The sequence below is a fragment of the Bidens hawaiensis genome, unplaced genomic scaffold, assembly GCF_021521415.1.
Source record: "Bidens hawaiensis isolate Kalapana, Puna unplaced genomic scaffold, B.hawaiensis_p1.1 tig00002935_1, whole genome shotgun sequence".
Lineage (NCBI taxonomy): Eukaryota > Viridiplantae > Streptophyta > Magnoliopsida > Asterales > Asteraceae > Bidens > Bidens hawaiensis.
In genome coordinates this window covers 193408-210077 of record NW_027491158.1, presented here as the reverse complement: position 1 = coordinate 210077, position 16670 = coordinate 193408, and the positions used below count along the sequence as shown (strand labels likewise).

The window sequence follows — 16670 nt, the reverse complement described above, 5'->3', positions numbered from 1 at the left end:
TTATATAATCGATACGTGTACGTGTATGTTTTGTGTTTTTTTTATACACGATGAAAGTAACAAATTTGATTTTTATCGAACAAGTTGGAGATATTGTGGGCTTGTGGCGGCTCGAATTTGATTTTTGAATGAATTTTTTTATCAAACAGCTTGTTTTAAATTGGTGTGTTGCGGCTGAGATATGATGGGAACTTTATCGGTATTGATTTGGTTTGTTATGGTACTAAAATTATGATAAAAGAGGAAAGTTTTGTGACCACAATATGAAAACCAGAAGTTTTTAAAATGGTTTTTGTAAGGGACCAATAGGTAAAAATATGTAAGTTTAATGGCAAAACTCTTAAGTAATAAGTGGATGTTTGGGAGTGCTTTTCTTTTTTGCTTTTCGCTTTTTGGGGGGTAAACTGTTTAAAATGCCCTTACAAAAGCAACTAAAAGCATCAAATTGAAGCTTTTAAGTGTTTTTGGAGGGGCATTTTGAACATTTTGCCCCTCCAAAAAAGCAAAAAATAAAAGCACTCCCAAACATGCCCTAAAAGTTCTGATTTTACGTTATATTAAGTTGTATTATATTTTACTATAGATAAATATATCTGGTTGGTGACGCAAACTTCTAATTGGTCCACGTGATTAAGTCACGTCAACGTTTTTTATTATGATAATCTTTTAGCTTTTTATTTATTGTTTTAGGGTTTACTAATTTATGATTACGATTTAATGCCGATACCGAGCGAACTGGGGCCGGTTGACAAACGCAACATGTTTTTCTTTTAGTTTGTCACGGGTTTTTTTCTCTTCGTTCAAATATGTTAATTGTTTAGGCATTAACAAATTCTTGTTTTTACTTTTTTACTTTTGGTGTCGTAACCCAATACCGACTAAATTCGTGTCAACTCACATCTGCACCGTGTGGGTTTTACCAACCGACTTCATGTTGTTTTAAAAGTTGTTTTTTATCATAAGTTATGTGAGTGTCAATAGTATTACGTGTGTTTATTTTTTTGATTTTACTGCCGTTATCGTTATGAAATTTTAACCGATACCGACCGAATTCGCATCATTGTAATCGAAACGAAAGGTGTTTTGTTACCTACTCTAAGTCCGATGGAATCTGTAATTTACTTTAAATCATATACATTGTCATGCTTCATATTATAGATACTTGACCTCAATGGTTCAAGTTTCTTAAAAAGACAATCACGGGTACCAATTAAAGACGACAACGTGGGGCTGGTTATGTTAAGGGTCTCTTTCGAAGATAAGAATAGAATATCTACTATTATAATAAACAAAAATGTTTGTTGAACCACAAGCTCTTTAGTTGGCCTAATAGTTTGCCAAGTGACACTCTCATGTATTAACCTATAATTTTTAATTAAATTTATTAATTTAAAACTAAAATTTAATTAAAATTAAAAACATTTCTTATCTAGCCTTATCATTATCCCATCCATTCCTTATATAGCCTTATTGTGAATTATAACTAAGGAAATTTGATTCATATTATAAACTCATGTTCATTGCACCACCCATTTTATTGATTACGATTGCCCAAATGACTTATTTACTTTCCTCACAAACTTGAAGTATATGACTCTTGGTTTATATTTTGTTCCAAGTTGCATGCAATAGATACCATTTGTCAATGACAAATTTAGATGTTACCATGAAAAAAACATGATCAGAAACATTAGCGAGTTGGGTAGAAACCAATTGATTAGATTATTCTAGGTTATTTTGAAAAAAAAAAACTTTATTTACAAGATTAAAAAATAAGCGGGTTGGATAGAAGGTCAAAGTGACTAATTTCGTATGGACCGATTGGAACCGAAATACTCCTTGTCCAGTATTTTGATTAGAAATATGGGTGTCACATATGAATGCAAAAGTCTTATTATTCATAAATCGAGCTGAATGAATTTAGTCAATCTTCCGTTCCTTTTTTTTCTCTCTCTTTCGATCTATTGACTGATTATTAATGTACAAATCGAACTGAATGAATGAGACAAGTGTTGGGTATTAAATCATGGTTAGTTTGGTTATTTTTTGTTGTGAATTGCAGGCAATAGTAGAAGCAATAATTGGAAATCAGATGGCTTCATCAATGGTTAAGGAAACTAGCAATTAGGTCAAATAAAAAAATATATATATATATTCTTTGTTGCTATATAACGTATGATTTGTTAATGTTTCGGTAAAACTGTAACAATTTATTTGTATATATAAAACTTGCAACTTATTAGTAATTTAGAGATTTTATGAACTTTTCATTTTTCAATATTATATGTAATACGTAGTTTTAATCATATAACGTATTTAAAGATTTATCAATTACACCGTTTTCGTTGTCCAACCCATGTAATACACGGGTTCCTAACCTAGTAATTACACGGGTTCTTAACCTAGTAAGTAAAATAAACAATAAAAAAAGAATCAAATTCACCGATAACTTGCTCAAAGAACAATATTGAAGGTAGTTGTTGCTAAAAGAAAAGGAATAATGACTTTAAATTATAAATGTGTCTTATTGACAAATAACAGTTCTAACTTTAAACTTGGCTAGTGACGGTCTCAACAAAAGAGGTATTTGTTTTTAATGTACCGTGACTATCGGATGTTAACTTCGTTAGTGATTTGCTGACGTAAACCTTCTTCTCCAGCCACATCACGACAGAAACATGCCGGAAACCTGCAACTCGTTTTCATTCTCCCTAATATCGTTACCCCGTCTCTCTCTCTCTCTCTCTCATTCAAAACCTAACCAATGTGTCGCCGTCATTGTCTCCGGCGAAGTCCACCCTCGTTCATCGTGCACCATTATCATTCGACTCGCTTTGATCCCCTTAACAAAAGCCCCGTGTTTATTTTATAAATCGTGTAACAATGATTTCGAATTTTTGAAAATAAGATCGGGTTTGGCATCTAGAGATTGACCATGGAAGAAGATGAAATATGCTTCATTTTCTAAAATCCGATGTGTTTTGAAGAGGAAGGGAGACGGTGTAACGATATTAAGGAGAATGGAGGCGAGTTGCATGTTTTCGGCGTGATGCGGCCGAAGAAGAAGGTCGACGTCAGCAAATCACTAACAAAGTTAGCATCCATTAGTTGCACTCCGTTAAAATCAAATACATTTTTAGTTAGGATCACCACCAGCTATTACTAAGGCTGAGGGGTGTGGGGGGCGCGAGAGGGGGCGTGAGTGGGGGCGCCAGCCAATAATATTGTGACGTGTGGCAGAGAGAGAAACTTGATAAGATGGGTGTTGGTAGTGGTGATAGCGCCCCGGGCCATGGTGTGGAGGGGCGCGAGAGGGGGCGCGAGCGGTTTATTTTTTTATTTTTTTATAAATGTATTAAAAAACGTATTATTAAAAAAACAAGAAATTATTTAAAAAAACACACATTAATTAAAAAAACACATTAATATATAAAAAAAAATTAAAGTACTAAAGAAAAACATTATTCTTATTATTCGGCTTCGTCTTCTTCGATCAACCTCTTCCGGATACGTTCCTTTTGTTTTTCCATCAGCATTTGGTCGACCGGATTTAGGTGGCTGAAGTCTCTTGCAAGGAAGTCCAAATCTCTCATTCTTTTTTTTTCCTTTTTGTCAATAGAGACCACCTCCATGGTTTTGTTGAATTTATTGAGGGATTCAACAAGATCGTTGATGTTTACGGCTTCCCCCTCAGTCGGTTTTTTCCCCCTGGCGTCCCTTCCCAATGGCCGCCTCCTCGGCGGTGAAGACGTTTCCTCCCCCGCAACGTTTAGGTCGAATCCAACCCGGCAATCCGACCCGGCGGAAGTGCTGTACGCTCCAGACGAACTAGTTTTAGTCCGTTTCGGCCCTACTTCCGCATCAAGGTCCGGCGCCACCAGCTCAACCCACTTGGAACACCTTCTCAACCTCTCCCACACCTTTACACCGTCCCACGTCTTCACCGTCCCATACCTCCGCAGGCACTCCTGCTTCCACTCTTCGACAGTGAAATTATAGACCGCCAAATCGTCACTGCCACTTGGTCTCATACGACCGGCGTTCCTGTTGAACAGATTAGTAAACAAGCCGACAAATTTTCTGATTTCGGTCCACCGACCCGAAATCATATCGGGGTTCCGCTCTGTACTCCCAACGAGCGAATAGAACGTCTCCCTAACCTTTGTCCAAAAGACCTTGCTCTTTTGGTAGTCGGCTGCAAAATGCATAAATAAATTTGTAAGTCATTTAACTTTTTTATTTAACTTTTTTTTAAAATCATTTTTAAAAACGTTAAAACAATTACCGCAACGCCGATCCTCAGAAATGGCTATCCAAGCCCGACACAGGGCTTCCTTCTCATCCGATGACCACGGAGTGATTTTCCGTTTCGCCCTTCCAGTCGAAGCCGAACCCGACCCGTCCGTTGCAACTTGTTTTTTCCGGTGGACGCGTCTTCTTTGTCCCGCAGCTTCACCTTCTGGTTCTGGTTCTTGTGTCTCCGGAACTACAAAGTTAGGAGACGGTTGTATGTTGGATGGTTGAAAGCCGGATGGTTGTTGCGACCCCGAATAAAACATCGGTTGGTCCGGTGCCGACCATAAATCGTCGTAACTGTAATCTGATTCTAGGTTTGGGTACCAATTTCCAGCCATGTTTTTAAAAAAAGGTTTGGAAGATGGGGTGATTTTGGGTTTTGGGTGTGGTATGAGATATTGGTATGTGATATTGGTATGTGATATTGGTGTTGGTTTGGGTTTGATATAGGTTGAACACAATGAAAAAATCGGGTTTGATTTTGGTTTGATATTGGTTGCAATGTATGGTATTATATAGAGTAAAAAAATCTTTTTTTTTTTAATAAAAAACGAGCCCAACGGCTCTTTTAACGCATTCCCAGACCACTTTCACGCTCCCCCCAGCCGCTACCCCACCCGCGCCTGCCTCTTTTTCCGCGCTCGCGCCCCTTTCGCGCCCCTCTCGCGCCTCGGTGGTGTGGTCCTCGCGCCCCGGGGCGCGAGCGTCTCGCCTCTTGCGCCCTTTCTCGCGCTCCGCACCCCTCAGCCTAATAGGAAATAGTTAGGGGGGCAACCAATATTCCTAAAAAATTAGAAAGGGTAGTTGTAGCGTCCTTTAGTACTTAATAATTAAAAGTACAACGACTCTATGTAATTAACATGAAGCTTCCTAGCTTACTTTTTGTTTGAATAATATTACTTTTAATATATAGGGAATACTTCAAAAGTTCAAATTCAAATTTTAAACCAACACATGGGTATGTGTATAAATGGGCCAAATGGCAAAAACCAATTATTATTTTATCTTAACGGCTAATTTTATTGAATGTTATTAACTGGACAACCAAGGAGCCAAAATGGGTACCACATAAACAACCGTCATTGTAATATTATATAACAAAAATAAAAGTCAACTAAAATAAACATTATAACATGACTTAGAATATAAAAAAGATTAATACGCTACCAAAATCATCATCTTTTTCATTTGTCAAATATTCTTGTATTAAAAATATAAAACTTTATTAAAGCTAGTAAATTTCTTAGGAATTGATCATACCATGACCAAAAACGTGTTGGCGCACATGAATTTCGAATATTAAGGCATATAAATTATTAAATAAGAAAGCCCATTGTATTTTAACATTTAATTAACCAAGGGGAATTAGTTGACTAAAATTTTACAAAGAGTGTTTAATAGCTGTATAAGATCAGTAAGTAAAAAGAAGATGCTCATTAAAACCTCTTAAGGATTACAGTTATATCTTTTTTCCAGTTGATAAATTTATAACAATGATGATGACATATTATATATACCAACTGCTGCTATTCAAACCCAATCTATCCTTCTAAAGATGAAAATGAGCATCTTTACTTTATGATCTAAATAAACTTATCTAATCTCGATGCTTTGGATGAACGGAAATCCTCTACGCGAAGATTAGAAGCTGCGCGCATTTCGTTTAAAAAGGGATCGCCTTTTTCTGATTTAATTGTTTCGAGAATGACTCCAACAACCTCGGCTGCAAGACCTATCTTCACGAGCCGTCCTCGCTCTTCACCGCCTTCATATATTATCCGCCAAACTTCTTTATACGGAATCACGTTTTCTAAAAGTATTCCTGCAAGCATACGCCCGAGAAACTCCGCTGCTTTTGGTGCGTCGTTGACTGTGTCCTCCAATGTTGATAGAACAGATTCTAACCTGGATAATAATGTAGCAAAAGTTATCAGTAGTTATATTAAGTCATCAAACCATTTAAAAGTTTTTATTAAAAAAATTAAAAATAAGTTACCCTCTAATAAGGGAGTCTTGAGATAGGATTCCTTCGTGAGATTTATTAAGATTGATGAGAAGTTTGGTAAGTAAATCCCGATCTGTGTCTTTCCTCTCAAATGAATCGGTCACCCAAATGGATATCATTGACGGATAAAACCCGGGTGCATTCAGATCTTTCATGCACAAAGCAACCTCCTTTTCATCTCTCGCACTGAAAACAATTTAAATTAATATATCTTTTTCATAAACACATGTAAAGATATTAGTAATAGACGGTACCTGTAAAATTCTTTAATGGTCTGAATGGACTTATCATGTAAGTGATCTTCAGACAGAATCTTATCTGAAGAATCACTTTTAGGGGGAGTAGACACACGGGCCCGTTCAGGTGGTGGAGCTCGGTCAAACACAGCACGTCCAGTAATCCTGCTGTCATGGCTCCCGTAGTTCAGGCTGGTGTGTTCTTGTATACTGGGTGGGTGAGGTGAGAATCTTTCAGGCATGAATCTTGAAGCTAAATCATCACGTGATGGAACACCATAACTGTTACTAGGACCAGCTTGACCCCTAACAGACATTCCCCTGGCTAGACCACCTTGTGGTCCGAGGGTTATAGCCTCATCACCCATGGGTCTCAATGGAACCGACAAAGTTCTACTCTCAAAAGAGTCAAATCTTGAATCATGACCGCCATAACCACGAACCTGTTGTTGGGGTAATGCACGATAACCACCACCCATTTGAGGGTTAGAAGATAAAACACCTGCTGACCCTTTTGGTCCAAAGTCCATGGGCTGACCACCCCTCCTGAATGAGGGGTTAGAATTAGGTCCACGGGCCACTCTACTAGATTGGGCCTGGCGTTCCTGTATAGCATCCCAATGCACCTCTTCAATCTTTTTTGGACCTTCCACCTTCCTTCTCTGCTGCCATTTATTCTTTCTAAGGTCGATTGTGTCCTTTAACATGAACCTAACTCGAGAAGAAAGTGCCATGTTATTTGATAACTGAAACATCATATTAAAATAAATATCCATGTGTTCTTTGGCTTTTGGGTGATCAATCATTTCCCCAATTGTACTCAATAATTTACACAACGCCTCAATATCTTCCTCGTCAGGAATAGGGTTCTTCTGATTAAAACCTAACAGTTTCTTTATGCATTCATGCATGATTCTTTCTGTCAACATTCTTTTCTTGTATAACTCCCCAATAAGCCTAATATTACCCAACATACGTCTTCTTGCCTTGACTCGTTTTTCTTCTCGTTCTTCTTCGGTCTGCTTAACCTCGCCTTCTTCTTCAGTTCTATTTGCTTCTTCTTCTTCTCTCTCTCCTCTTTCAAATTCCTCTTGACATTTATTCAATAATAATCTCTTGAACGTAATCTTCTCGTGATCATCACCAAAACCAGGTAATTCCGCAGCTAAACAGGAACAAAAATTGGCATACATTTCAACGAATGTCGGTTCCATTAAAGCCTTATCAAATATTTGACCAATCACACCGGACAGAGTATCTGCGTTGTCAATATTGACTTGTTTGACTTGATCAAACAATTTGTCAAAGTTCTGTGGGGTCAACTTGTTTAAAATACTTTTCAATCGTCTTTGTTTCGCCTGTTCCTCATCTGTTACTTTACCAATTTCATACTTCTTTTCCGCTTTGTGAATCATTGGGGCGTGAGGAGATGGCATTAAGCCCTTTTGATAACCAGTAGCGCGTTGCCATCTGTCTGAATCAGAGTTATTACGTTGCATCTGTGGGACAGGGGACTGCATTAGTCCAGACAGAATTCCACCAGCATACTGAACATACTGACCAGGTGGCTGACCACGTGGGGTCCTCAACACACCATGGTTCCCTCTTGCTGGGTAGCCCATTTCAGATCGTGGGTCCCATACTGGACCCATGGGTCCTCCTGACACTTTATTCCATCTGTCATCAAGGCCAACGTTACTTGGCCGACGGTCTAGCCGTGACCCCGCCACTGACCTGTCCCCACCACCTCTACCCGGGCTAGGGTACGGTTCACGAGGCATATTCACACCTACCAACACTTCGCTTATATCTTGTACAATCTCAAAACCTTCCGGAAGATCAGTAAAGTGATCAGCAAATTTCAGTAGGAAGTCTCTGGAATACTTTTTAGTCATTCCATCATTGTCAACCTCACTGTGATGTTTCAATTTCAATCCTGTGTCCATTTTGGGAGCAGAAATGTCTGCAGCATCCTCCCAATCCTCTAGCTCAAATTTGGTGGGCCCGCCACTTCTCTCATCTGAAGATAAAACGGTGGTTATTTTAGACGCGGGACTGACAAATGTGTTTGGGTTTTCAACAACTTCAGCAGCGGAAGAAGTTTCCGTCTTTTCTTCATGACTTTTATAAGCGTTATAAAGATCAGAAGTATTTCCCCGAGCATCAGCATTTTTCATAATTTCTTTTAATTTCTTCTTTCCTTTAGCTGCTGTAACTCCTTTGGCAATATTACTCGAAGATGAAGGAGAAACTAAGTCTGTAGTTTCTGCATCTAAAGTCAAAGGTGAAGCCTCTGGAACAGACACCGAAACAGATTCTCTACTATTGACCTGGTCAACATCAACCTTACTGGTTGTATCTTCTTTATTATCACCATGAGAAGATCCCAAATTTAAAGAAGAGATTTCAGCACTAAGAGCATCAACATTTGCAGCAGCAGAATCTGATCCCAATGCCTTATCATCAACATCATTTACATGTTCTACTAGAGGTGCAACATTTACATCTGGGACAGTGGCAACCTGACTTTTTTCAACAGACTCTTTGACTTGTTCTTTTGACCCCTTAATTTCAGCTATTGGCACTACCACGTCAACTTTAGGGGTGTTGCATATAACTTGGGCAGAGTTTAGACTTTCTTCATCATTATCACATTTGGAAGCAGACAAGTCAACAACATCTGGAGGCCCTTCAACTTTGCTGCTGGTTTCCGTCACATCAATCTATGAATAACAAACATTGCATTATCTATGAATGAAGATTGTCAAATAAAGGTACCAATAAACAAGATCATAAAATAAAATAAAAACCTTTTCGGGAGGCTGCTTCTGCTCCTCTTTAAAAGAGCCAGACTTCTTAACTGTTGCTGCTTTTGCAACTCCAGCCTCAATAGCAGCAGAAGACGTATTGGTCAAACTATCAGACTTGACAGCAAGCGTCTCTAAATCTTTATTAGGTTGACCTTCTGTTTGACTTTTATTTGAAATCTCAACTTTGTTCATGGAGCCACCAGCCTTTTCTGCATGTGAAGTATTGGTCAAACTACCAGACTTTACAGCAAGCGTCTCTAAATCTTTATTAGGTCGACCTTCTGTTTGACTTTTATTTGAAATCTCAACTTTGTTCATGGAGCCACCAGCCTTTTCTGCATGTGAAGTGATCACAGGCTGTTTTATCGTCACCGGTTTAGAAGCCTGCTGACAGCAATTAACACATCAAACACGCATTTAGCATTACTAAACCTAATATTTAAAATAGAGAAAAGAAGCTGACCGGACTATAAAACCTTGGCGGCTGAGAAGCAGGAGCCGTCTGCGAATTAGCCAACGAGTTAGAACCAGGTGGCATGGGGAAAGGGGGGCCCGCGTTGTAAGAATTAGGATAAAAGTTCATGGGATGAGCAGCAGGAGGGAATGCCTGAGACTGAGGTGGGTTTGACCTTTGACCTGAAGACCCACCATTCTTGTCGAGACGAAGCTCCTCATGAGTGTCTGGGTGAGTGATCTTTACTGATCTTCTTGCACCGCCAAAATTTAAATTACTCATGGGTGGATGTTGTTGTTGGTATTGTGGTCCTAGCTGAGGACCCATTTGAGACAAGAAAGGCAAACCTTGACTTTGATAATTGAATCCCTGATGATGTTGAATACCTGGGACAAATACTTGTGGTGGCACTTGTGGCGGCATGTGGAGAGGCACTTGCAATGATGGGTTAGGTATGTTTTGGTGTTGCAGTGGCGGATTTGAGCCGCCATACGGAAGATGAATTTGTGGTTGGTGAAATGGCATTTGCATAGAAACCCCCGGATGGATAGAAGGTATAGGTGGGCCGGTAGGTTTCTGAGTATGGGCTGCAACGGGCCCAGGAGGTGAAGAATGCACATCTTTTTTCTCTTTTGAGACTGGACGGGTCTCACTAGGCTGATCAACAGGCCCAGGATCTTTCCTTGGTAAGTTTGGTTTTGGGACAGCTTGATTTTGGATCGATGCAGCCTTTAAGGAATCAAGACGAGCCTGCAAAATAATAAAAACTTTTCAAGGGACACTTTATTTTCGGTTTTACAATTATAACAGTCGTTCTCAAAGCTAGTGCCAAACATGTTAAGTTAGTAACTAAATTACTAAAACACATTTCAATTCAACACTAACCCTAACTATATCAATTGCAAAGAAATGCATTTTCTTAATCTTTGACGTAATAAATACTATAGCCAACACCACCAAGGTACGTGTCTTCTATCCAGATTTGGTATGTCTTTAACAAAACACGTGTGAGATAAATAACAAAAACATACCTGAGCCCGTTTCTGCTCGTCCAAATTTGGTGGAGCAGAGCTGGTTCTAGCTGGTACCTACAGAAACACGATGCTTATAAGCATGGAATTATATGTTTAATCATCATATAAATGGCCACTACTTTTGTAATCTTAATCAACAAATGAGTTATTTATGAAAAGAAAAAATTTAAATGGATAAGAAGTGCTTATGGGTGGCTTTTGTAATCATAATCAACAAATGAATTATTTATGACAAAAAAAAAAGTTTAGAATGTATAAAAAGTGTTTTACAGGTCAGCCCGACCCATTTTGACCTGCCACCCGCCCTGCACATCCTTCCACCTATAATATCTACATTAACACAACTCAAAGCATCATTCTTTACACATAAAGATTAAAAAAATACCTGCATTCCGATAACACCGGGACTAATCGACCCAAACTGAAGAGGAAACGCATTCGAAGCATCAGCCAGACCCTTAACAGGTGTAGAAGGCCCAGTGGTACCCAAACCAAGCGAACCCGCATTACTCTGCGGAGCCTTCGGCAGGCCCGGCGTGCTTTTCTGAACCGGCACATCAGTCGGCTTCACAACACCAGCAGTGGATGAACCATCAGGTGTCCCTACAACAATCAAATAAACAATGTTTATAAATTATAGATATAATTACTGTAAAACATTATTGCTTATAAAATCACAAACATACCTCTCAATGGTGGTTGAATATGTGCTCCTTGTGCATTGTTAACCACTTTCTTATAACTAAAAAAATATGAAAAATCCCAATTAAAAACAAATCAAAACAAACAAACCCTAATTTGTTAAAATTGAGTAAAAACCCTAACTTTAATTCACCTTTTACCGGAATAATACGCAGAGGATGGATGACCGGTGGTACTGCCACCGCCACCGCCACCACCGCCGGAGCCGCCGCCGCCTCTGCCGCCACCGGAAAAGTTTCTAGAGTTACCGGATCGACCACCACCGGATCGTCTGTAGTGTGATTGATTGACGGAGGACATAAATTCAATTGAAAGATGACGGAACGAATATGTTATTCATAATTATTATTAGTCGGATCAAGTGTGTTGTAATTAGGGTTTAGTGATGGTTGTTGCAAGAACAACAATTATTATTATAATAATGATGAACCATGGGAATTGATAAAGGAGTTATAAACCTGAGAATATTATTATTATATTAATATTGTTATTGTTATTGTTGTTGTGTGAAAGAGATTGAATGGGTCGGTAGTGTGTTGAAGGACGCTTTGAAATAGGATTGTGTCATTAATTAACTATTTAAATAGTATTTTATTTGATATGTTTTTTAGATTTTTAAAGGTGACTGTTATTTGGTATTTTCAGATACACTTTGCTTATTGGTACTTGGTAGTACAATACTATGTTGTAAAACCGAAGAGGCTTTAATTTAAGTTGGAAAGTGATTAAATGCTAATATGTCTTAGATTTTTTTTTATAAAATATAGTAAATTTGTTAATTAGTGGTTATCATGTGTTTTGGTTTAACTCTAAGTTCTTTTTGCTTAGGCATTGAGAGCTGAGGACGGTTAAATTTAAGGAAAAACTCAAATCAACGTAATATAAATCAGTATTTGTTGTACAATTATTTTAAAAATCATTAAATTAATTGTTGTCTTTTGGAAAAAATCTAACTATATAATAAAAGAGTGGATTTCCACAAATTTCTCATTCATATTTAACAAAATGCCTTCAAAGTGCCACATGGCATTTTCTAATTTTTTATTTCATTAATTTTATTTCTTTTCAAAATCCTTACCTATGTAATAAAAAAAGTGAATTTCCACCAATTTCTTTTTTATATTTAACCAAATGTCTTCAAATTGTCACATACAGTAGAAACTCTATAAAATAATACACTTTGGATCACCAAAATTTATTAATTAAAAGAGTTATTAATTATTAATCGATAAATTAATAATTATTAATTTATATATTAATTAATATTTTATTAATTTATAGTAGAATACTTAGTTTACAAACATCTTTCAAGTTTCCATTTAACTATTGTATACAATGCATGTATATCAAATGAACGGCCCAATTTGAAAGAAACATTCAATATCCGACCTTATTATGTTTCTGGTGTTCAATGTATCACTTTATGGACATTAAAAATATTTTCTATATAAATACAAGATCAAAATAGGTTAACACAAACAAATCATACACACAACATGGCTTCCCATCTTAAAGGTGTGAAAAACAACAATGACAGACGAGATTCGAAGAGCATTCTGAGAGACGGGATTCAAGGGGAAATTGATTTCAACAAAAAAACAAAAGAAAATTGAGTCATTTTTCAAGAAACCTTCATAACTCATTCATGTAATATGCTATATATAAGAAATTATTAATTTATATTTTATATGGGGTCTAAAGAAATTATCAAAAATGTATTATCTTATAATTTTAGCGAATTATTAATTTAGCACCATATCCCCGAGTCGGGACCGGCAAAAAATATTATCTTAGAGAGTTTATTAAATAATCGAGTATTAAAATATCGAGTTTCTACTATAGCATTTTCTAATTTTTTATTTCATTAGTTTTATTTCTTTTCAAAATGTCTACCTATATAATAAAATAGCATATTTCCACCAATTTCTCTTTTATATTTAACCAAATGTCTTCAAAGTGTTACATGACATTTTCTAATTTTTTATTTCATTAATTTTATTTTTTTTCAAAATCTATATATATATATATAATAAAAGAGTGGATTTTCATCAATTTTTCTTTTATATTTAACCAAATGTCTTTAAAGTGGCACATGACATTTTCTAATTTTTTATTTCATTAATTTTATTTCTTTTCAAGATCAAATGATTTGAATCACACATTAATATTTGTTTCTTAAGAAACTATTAAAAAATTAGTTTTTTCTAATTTTTTTATTTCATTAATTTTGGTTCATGTCAAAATGAGTCGTTTTAAAAAAACACCTATTTGGTTCGGGTCAATATAGTTTCTTAGAAAAATGGGTTCCGGTTAAAATGAGTTTGGTTCAAAACAAATCATTTTAATAAAATACATCAATTTGTTTAGGCTTAACTTTTGTGTTGGCTGACCATTTAAAAATGGAATCTTGCTATTAATTTTATAAATATATTAATCTACCCAAATATCGGATCAGTTTTTAACTCATAACTCCATAATTTAGTACTTGAGACCTGAGAGTGATAACTTGATATTCCCCTTTTATTTTCTCCAATGCAATCGAGAATCTGAATTTTCTTTTTTTTTTTGCACTTCGCAAATAATATTGTATACAAGTGATAATGTTATATTATAGTGCTAACATTTCTTATGTCTTTCAGATTTTTTTGGATTATTATTACTATTATTATTATTATTATTATTATTTTCTTTTAGTTTCTTTATTTTCATTTTTTGGCAAGCCAAAACATGTATCATCCCCAGGTTTATGATTTAAGATGGAGATATTATAAAATCACTACGAGGTGGCTTCATTTCGAGATGAAAATTACAAAATTAGAGTGCCATATTTAGGTTTTTGACTTTTTATTACTTTCTCTACATTCATAATCTCAGAAGAAAGAGAAATTTTGTTATAGATTTTATTCTTTTTTTTTTGGGCTGACAAGTAATACCACCTGCATATGATGACAATAGAAAGTGGCATATTCTATGAATGGAGCATGTAAAGTATTAAAGTAAGTTGTAGAAAATAGAGAAAAAAAATTATAACTTTGATGTTTATGAATAGACGTCGTAATTTTATAGTTTTCCCTCCCTCTCGGCGCCATCCGTGGGACGGCAACGAACTACCCTTCGATCTCCCTCTCGGCTGTCAGATCTCCCCCAGGAAAAACCCAGATCTGGAAGTTTACAGAAAAAGGCTTCAAGGCTTGTTCTATTAAAGCTCAAAAAGATCCATAGATCTAAAAGAGGCTTCCAGATCTGTGCAAAAAGAAACGGCCTGATTTGAATGATCAAGTCTCCGGATCTGTGATGGTTTTAAATCTGCTCCGAGCTTCAGATCTATCTAGATCTGATTTACAGATCTAGATCTAGATTACAGACCTGGATTTTAGGTTTAAAATTGCAGATCTAACTCTTAAATTGCAGATCCAAAAATTACCAGACTCCATCCGCCATGTACGCGCGCCAGCGGATTCTCACTCCGCAGCCATGCATGTGCCGCCGCGGGAACCACCATGTGGGTTTCGCGCAAAAGACCTCCACCATGCGGGTTTTGCGCAGAAGACTGCCACCACGCATGCTCGCCAGCGGGTCACCATTCCGCCAACATGCGTGAGCACCCGTGGAAACCACCGCGGAAACCACCGTGTGGGTTTTGCGCAAGAGACCTCCGCCACGCACGCGCGCTCGCGAGTCACCACTCCATCGCCGTGCATGCGCGCATCAGGCCACGCACCAAACTTTAAGGTTGGGAATCCTCATAATATCCCATATGGCTACGCGCCAAACTTAAAGGTTGGGAATCCTCATAATATCCCATATGGCTACGCGCCAAACTTAAAGGTTGGGAATCCTCATAATATCCCATATGGCTACGCGCCAAACTTTAAGGTTGGGAATCCTCATAATATCCCATATGGCTACGCGCCAAACTTAAAGGTTAGGAATCCTCATAATATCCCATATGGCTACGCGCCATACTTTAAGGTTGGGAATCCTCATAATATCCCATATGGCTACGCGCCAAACTTAAAGGTTGGGAATCCTCATAATATCCCATATGGCTACGCGCCATACTTAAAGGTTGGGAATCCTCATAATATCCCATATGGCTACACGCCATACTTAAAGGTTGGGAATCCTCATAATATCCCATATGGCTACGCGCCATACTTAAGGTTGGGAATCCTCATAAACCCATCAGGCCAAGCGCCAAACTTAAAGGTTGGGAATCCTCATAAACCCATACGGCTTCGTGCCACATGCTCACACATATCACACAGTCTACGCGCACGCAACATCTGCGCGTGGCGCGGGACATGAAGTCTACGCGCACGCGCACGCAACATCTGCGCTTGGCGCGGGACATAAAGTCTACGCGCACGCGCATGCAACATCTGCGCGTGGCGCATAACACAAAGCCAGAGCCTATGCGCACGTGCATGCAACATCTGCGCGCGTCGCATGACGCGCAGTCTACGCGCACGCGCAAGTTTCATTATTCTTATAGCTCGTAAGTCGCCTCACGCGCAAGCTGTTATTATTCTTATAGCTCGTAAGACGTCTCGCGCGCAAGCTTTTATTATTCATACAGCTCATAAGACGTCTCGCGCGCAAGCTGTTATTATTCTTATAGTTTGTAAGTCGCCTCGCGCGCAAGCTTTATTATTCATACAACTCATAAGACGCCTCGCGCGCAAGCTGTTATTATTCTCATAGCTCGTAAGACGCCACGCGCGCAAGCTTTTATTACTCATACAGCTCATAAGTCGCCTCACGCGCAAGCTTTATTATTCTTATAGCTCGTAAGCCGCCATGCGCGCAGGCTTTTTATTATTATAGCTCGTAAGTCGCCTTACGCGCAAGCTTCATTATTATTATAGCTCGTAAGCCGCAACTCGCGCAGGCTCCATTATTATTATAGCTCGTAAGTCGCCTCACGCGCAAGCTTTATCATTCTTATAGCTCGTAAGCCGCCATGCGCGCAGGCTTTTTTATTATTATAGCTCGTAAGTCGCCTCACGCGCAAGCTTCATTATTATTATAGCTCGTAAGCCGCAACTCGCGCAGGCTCCATTATTATTATAGCTCGTAAGTCGCCTCACGCGCAAGCTTTATTATTCTTATAGCTCATAAGCCGCCATGCGC

At 37.9% G+C, this 16670-nt stretch overlaps 1 protein-coding gene across 1 annotated transcript; it reads right to left on the bottom strand.

Moving 5' to 3' along the window:
• Nucleotides 1–5715: 5715 nt before the first annotated feature.
• LOC143621750 (eukaryotic translation initiation factor 4G-like) lies at nucleotides 5716–11999 on the bottom strand. The gene is made up of 9 exons (XM_077093080.1): nucleotides 11671–11999; nucleotides 11522–11577; nucleotides 11221–11438; nucleotides 10833–10889; nucleotides 9811–10551; nucleotides 9348–9731; nucleotides 6556–9260; nucleotides 6293–6487; nucleotides 5716–6201 (listed from the first exon to the last, which is right to left on the bottom strand). The coding sequence occupies exons 1-9, from the start codon at nucleotides 11835–11837 to the stop codon at nucleotides 5880–5882; spliced, it is 4845 nt and encodes a 1614-aa protein (XP_076949195.1). The 5' UTR covers nucleotides 11838–11999; the 3' UTR covers nucleotides 5716–5879.
• Nucleotides 12000–16670: the final 4671 nt, after the last annotated feature.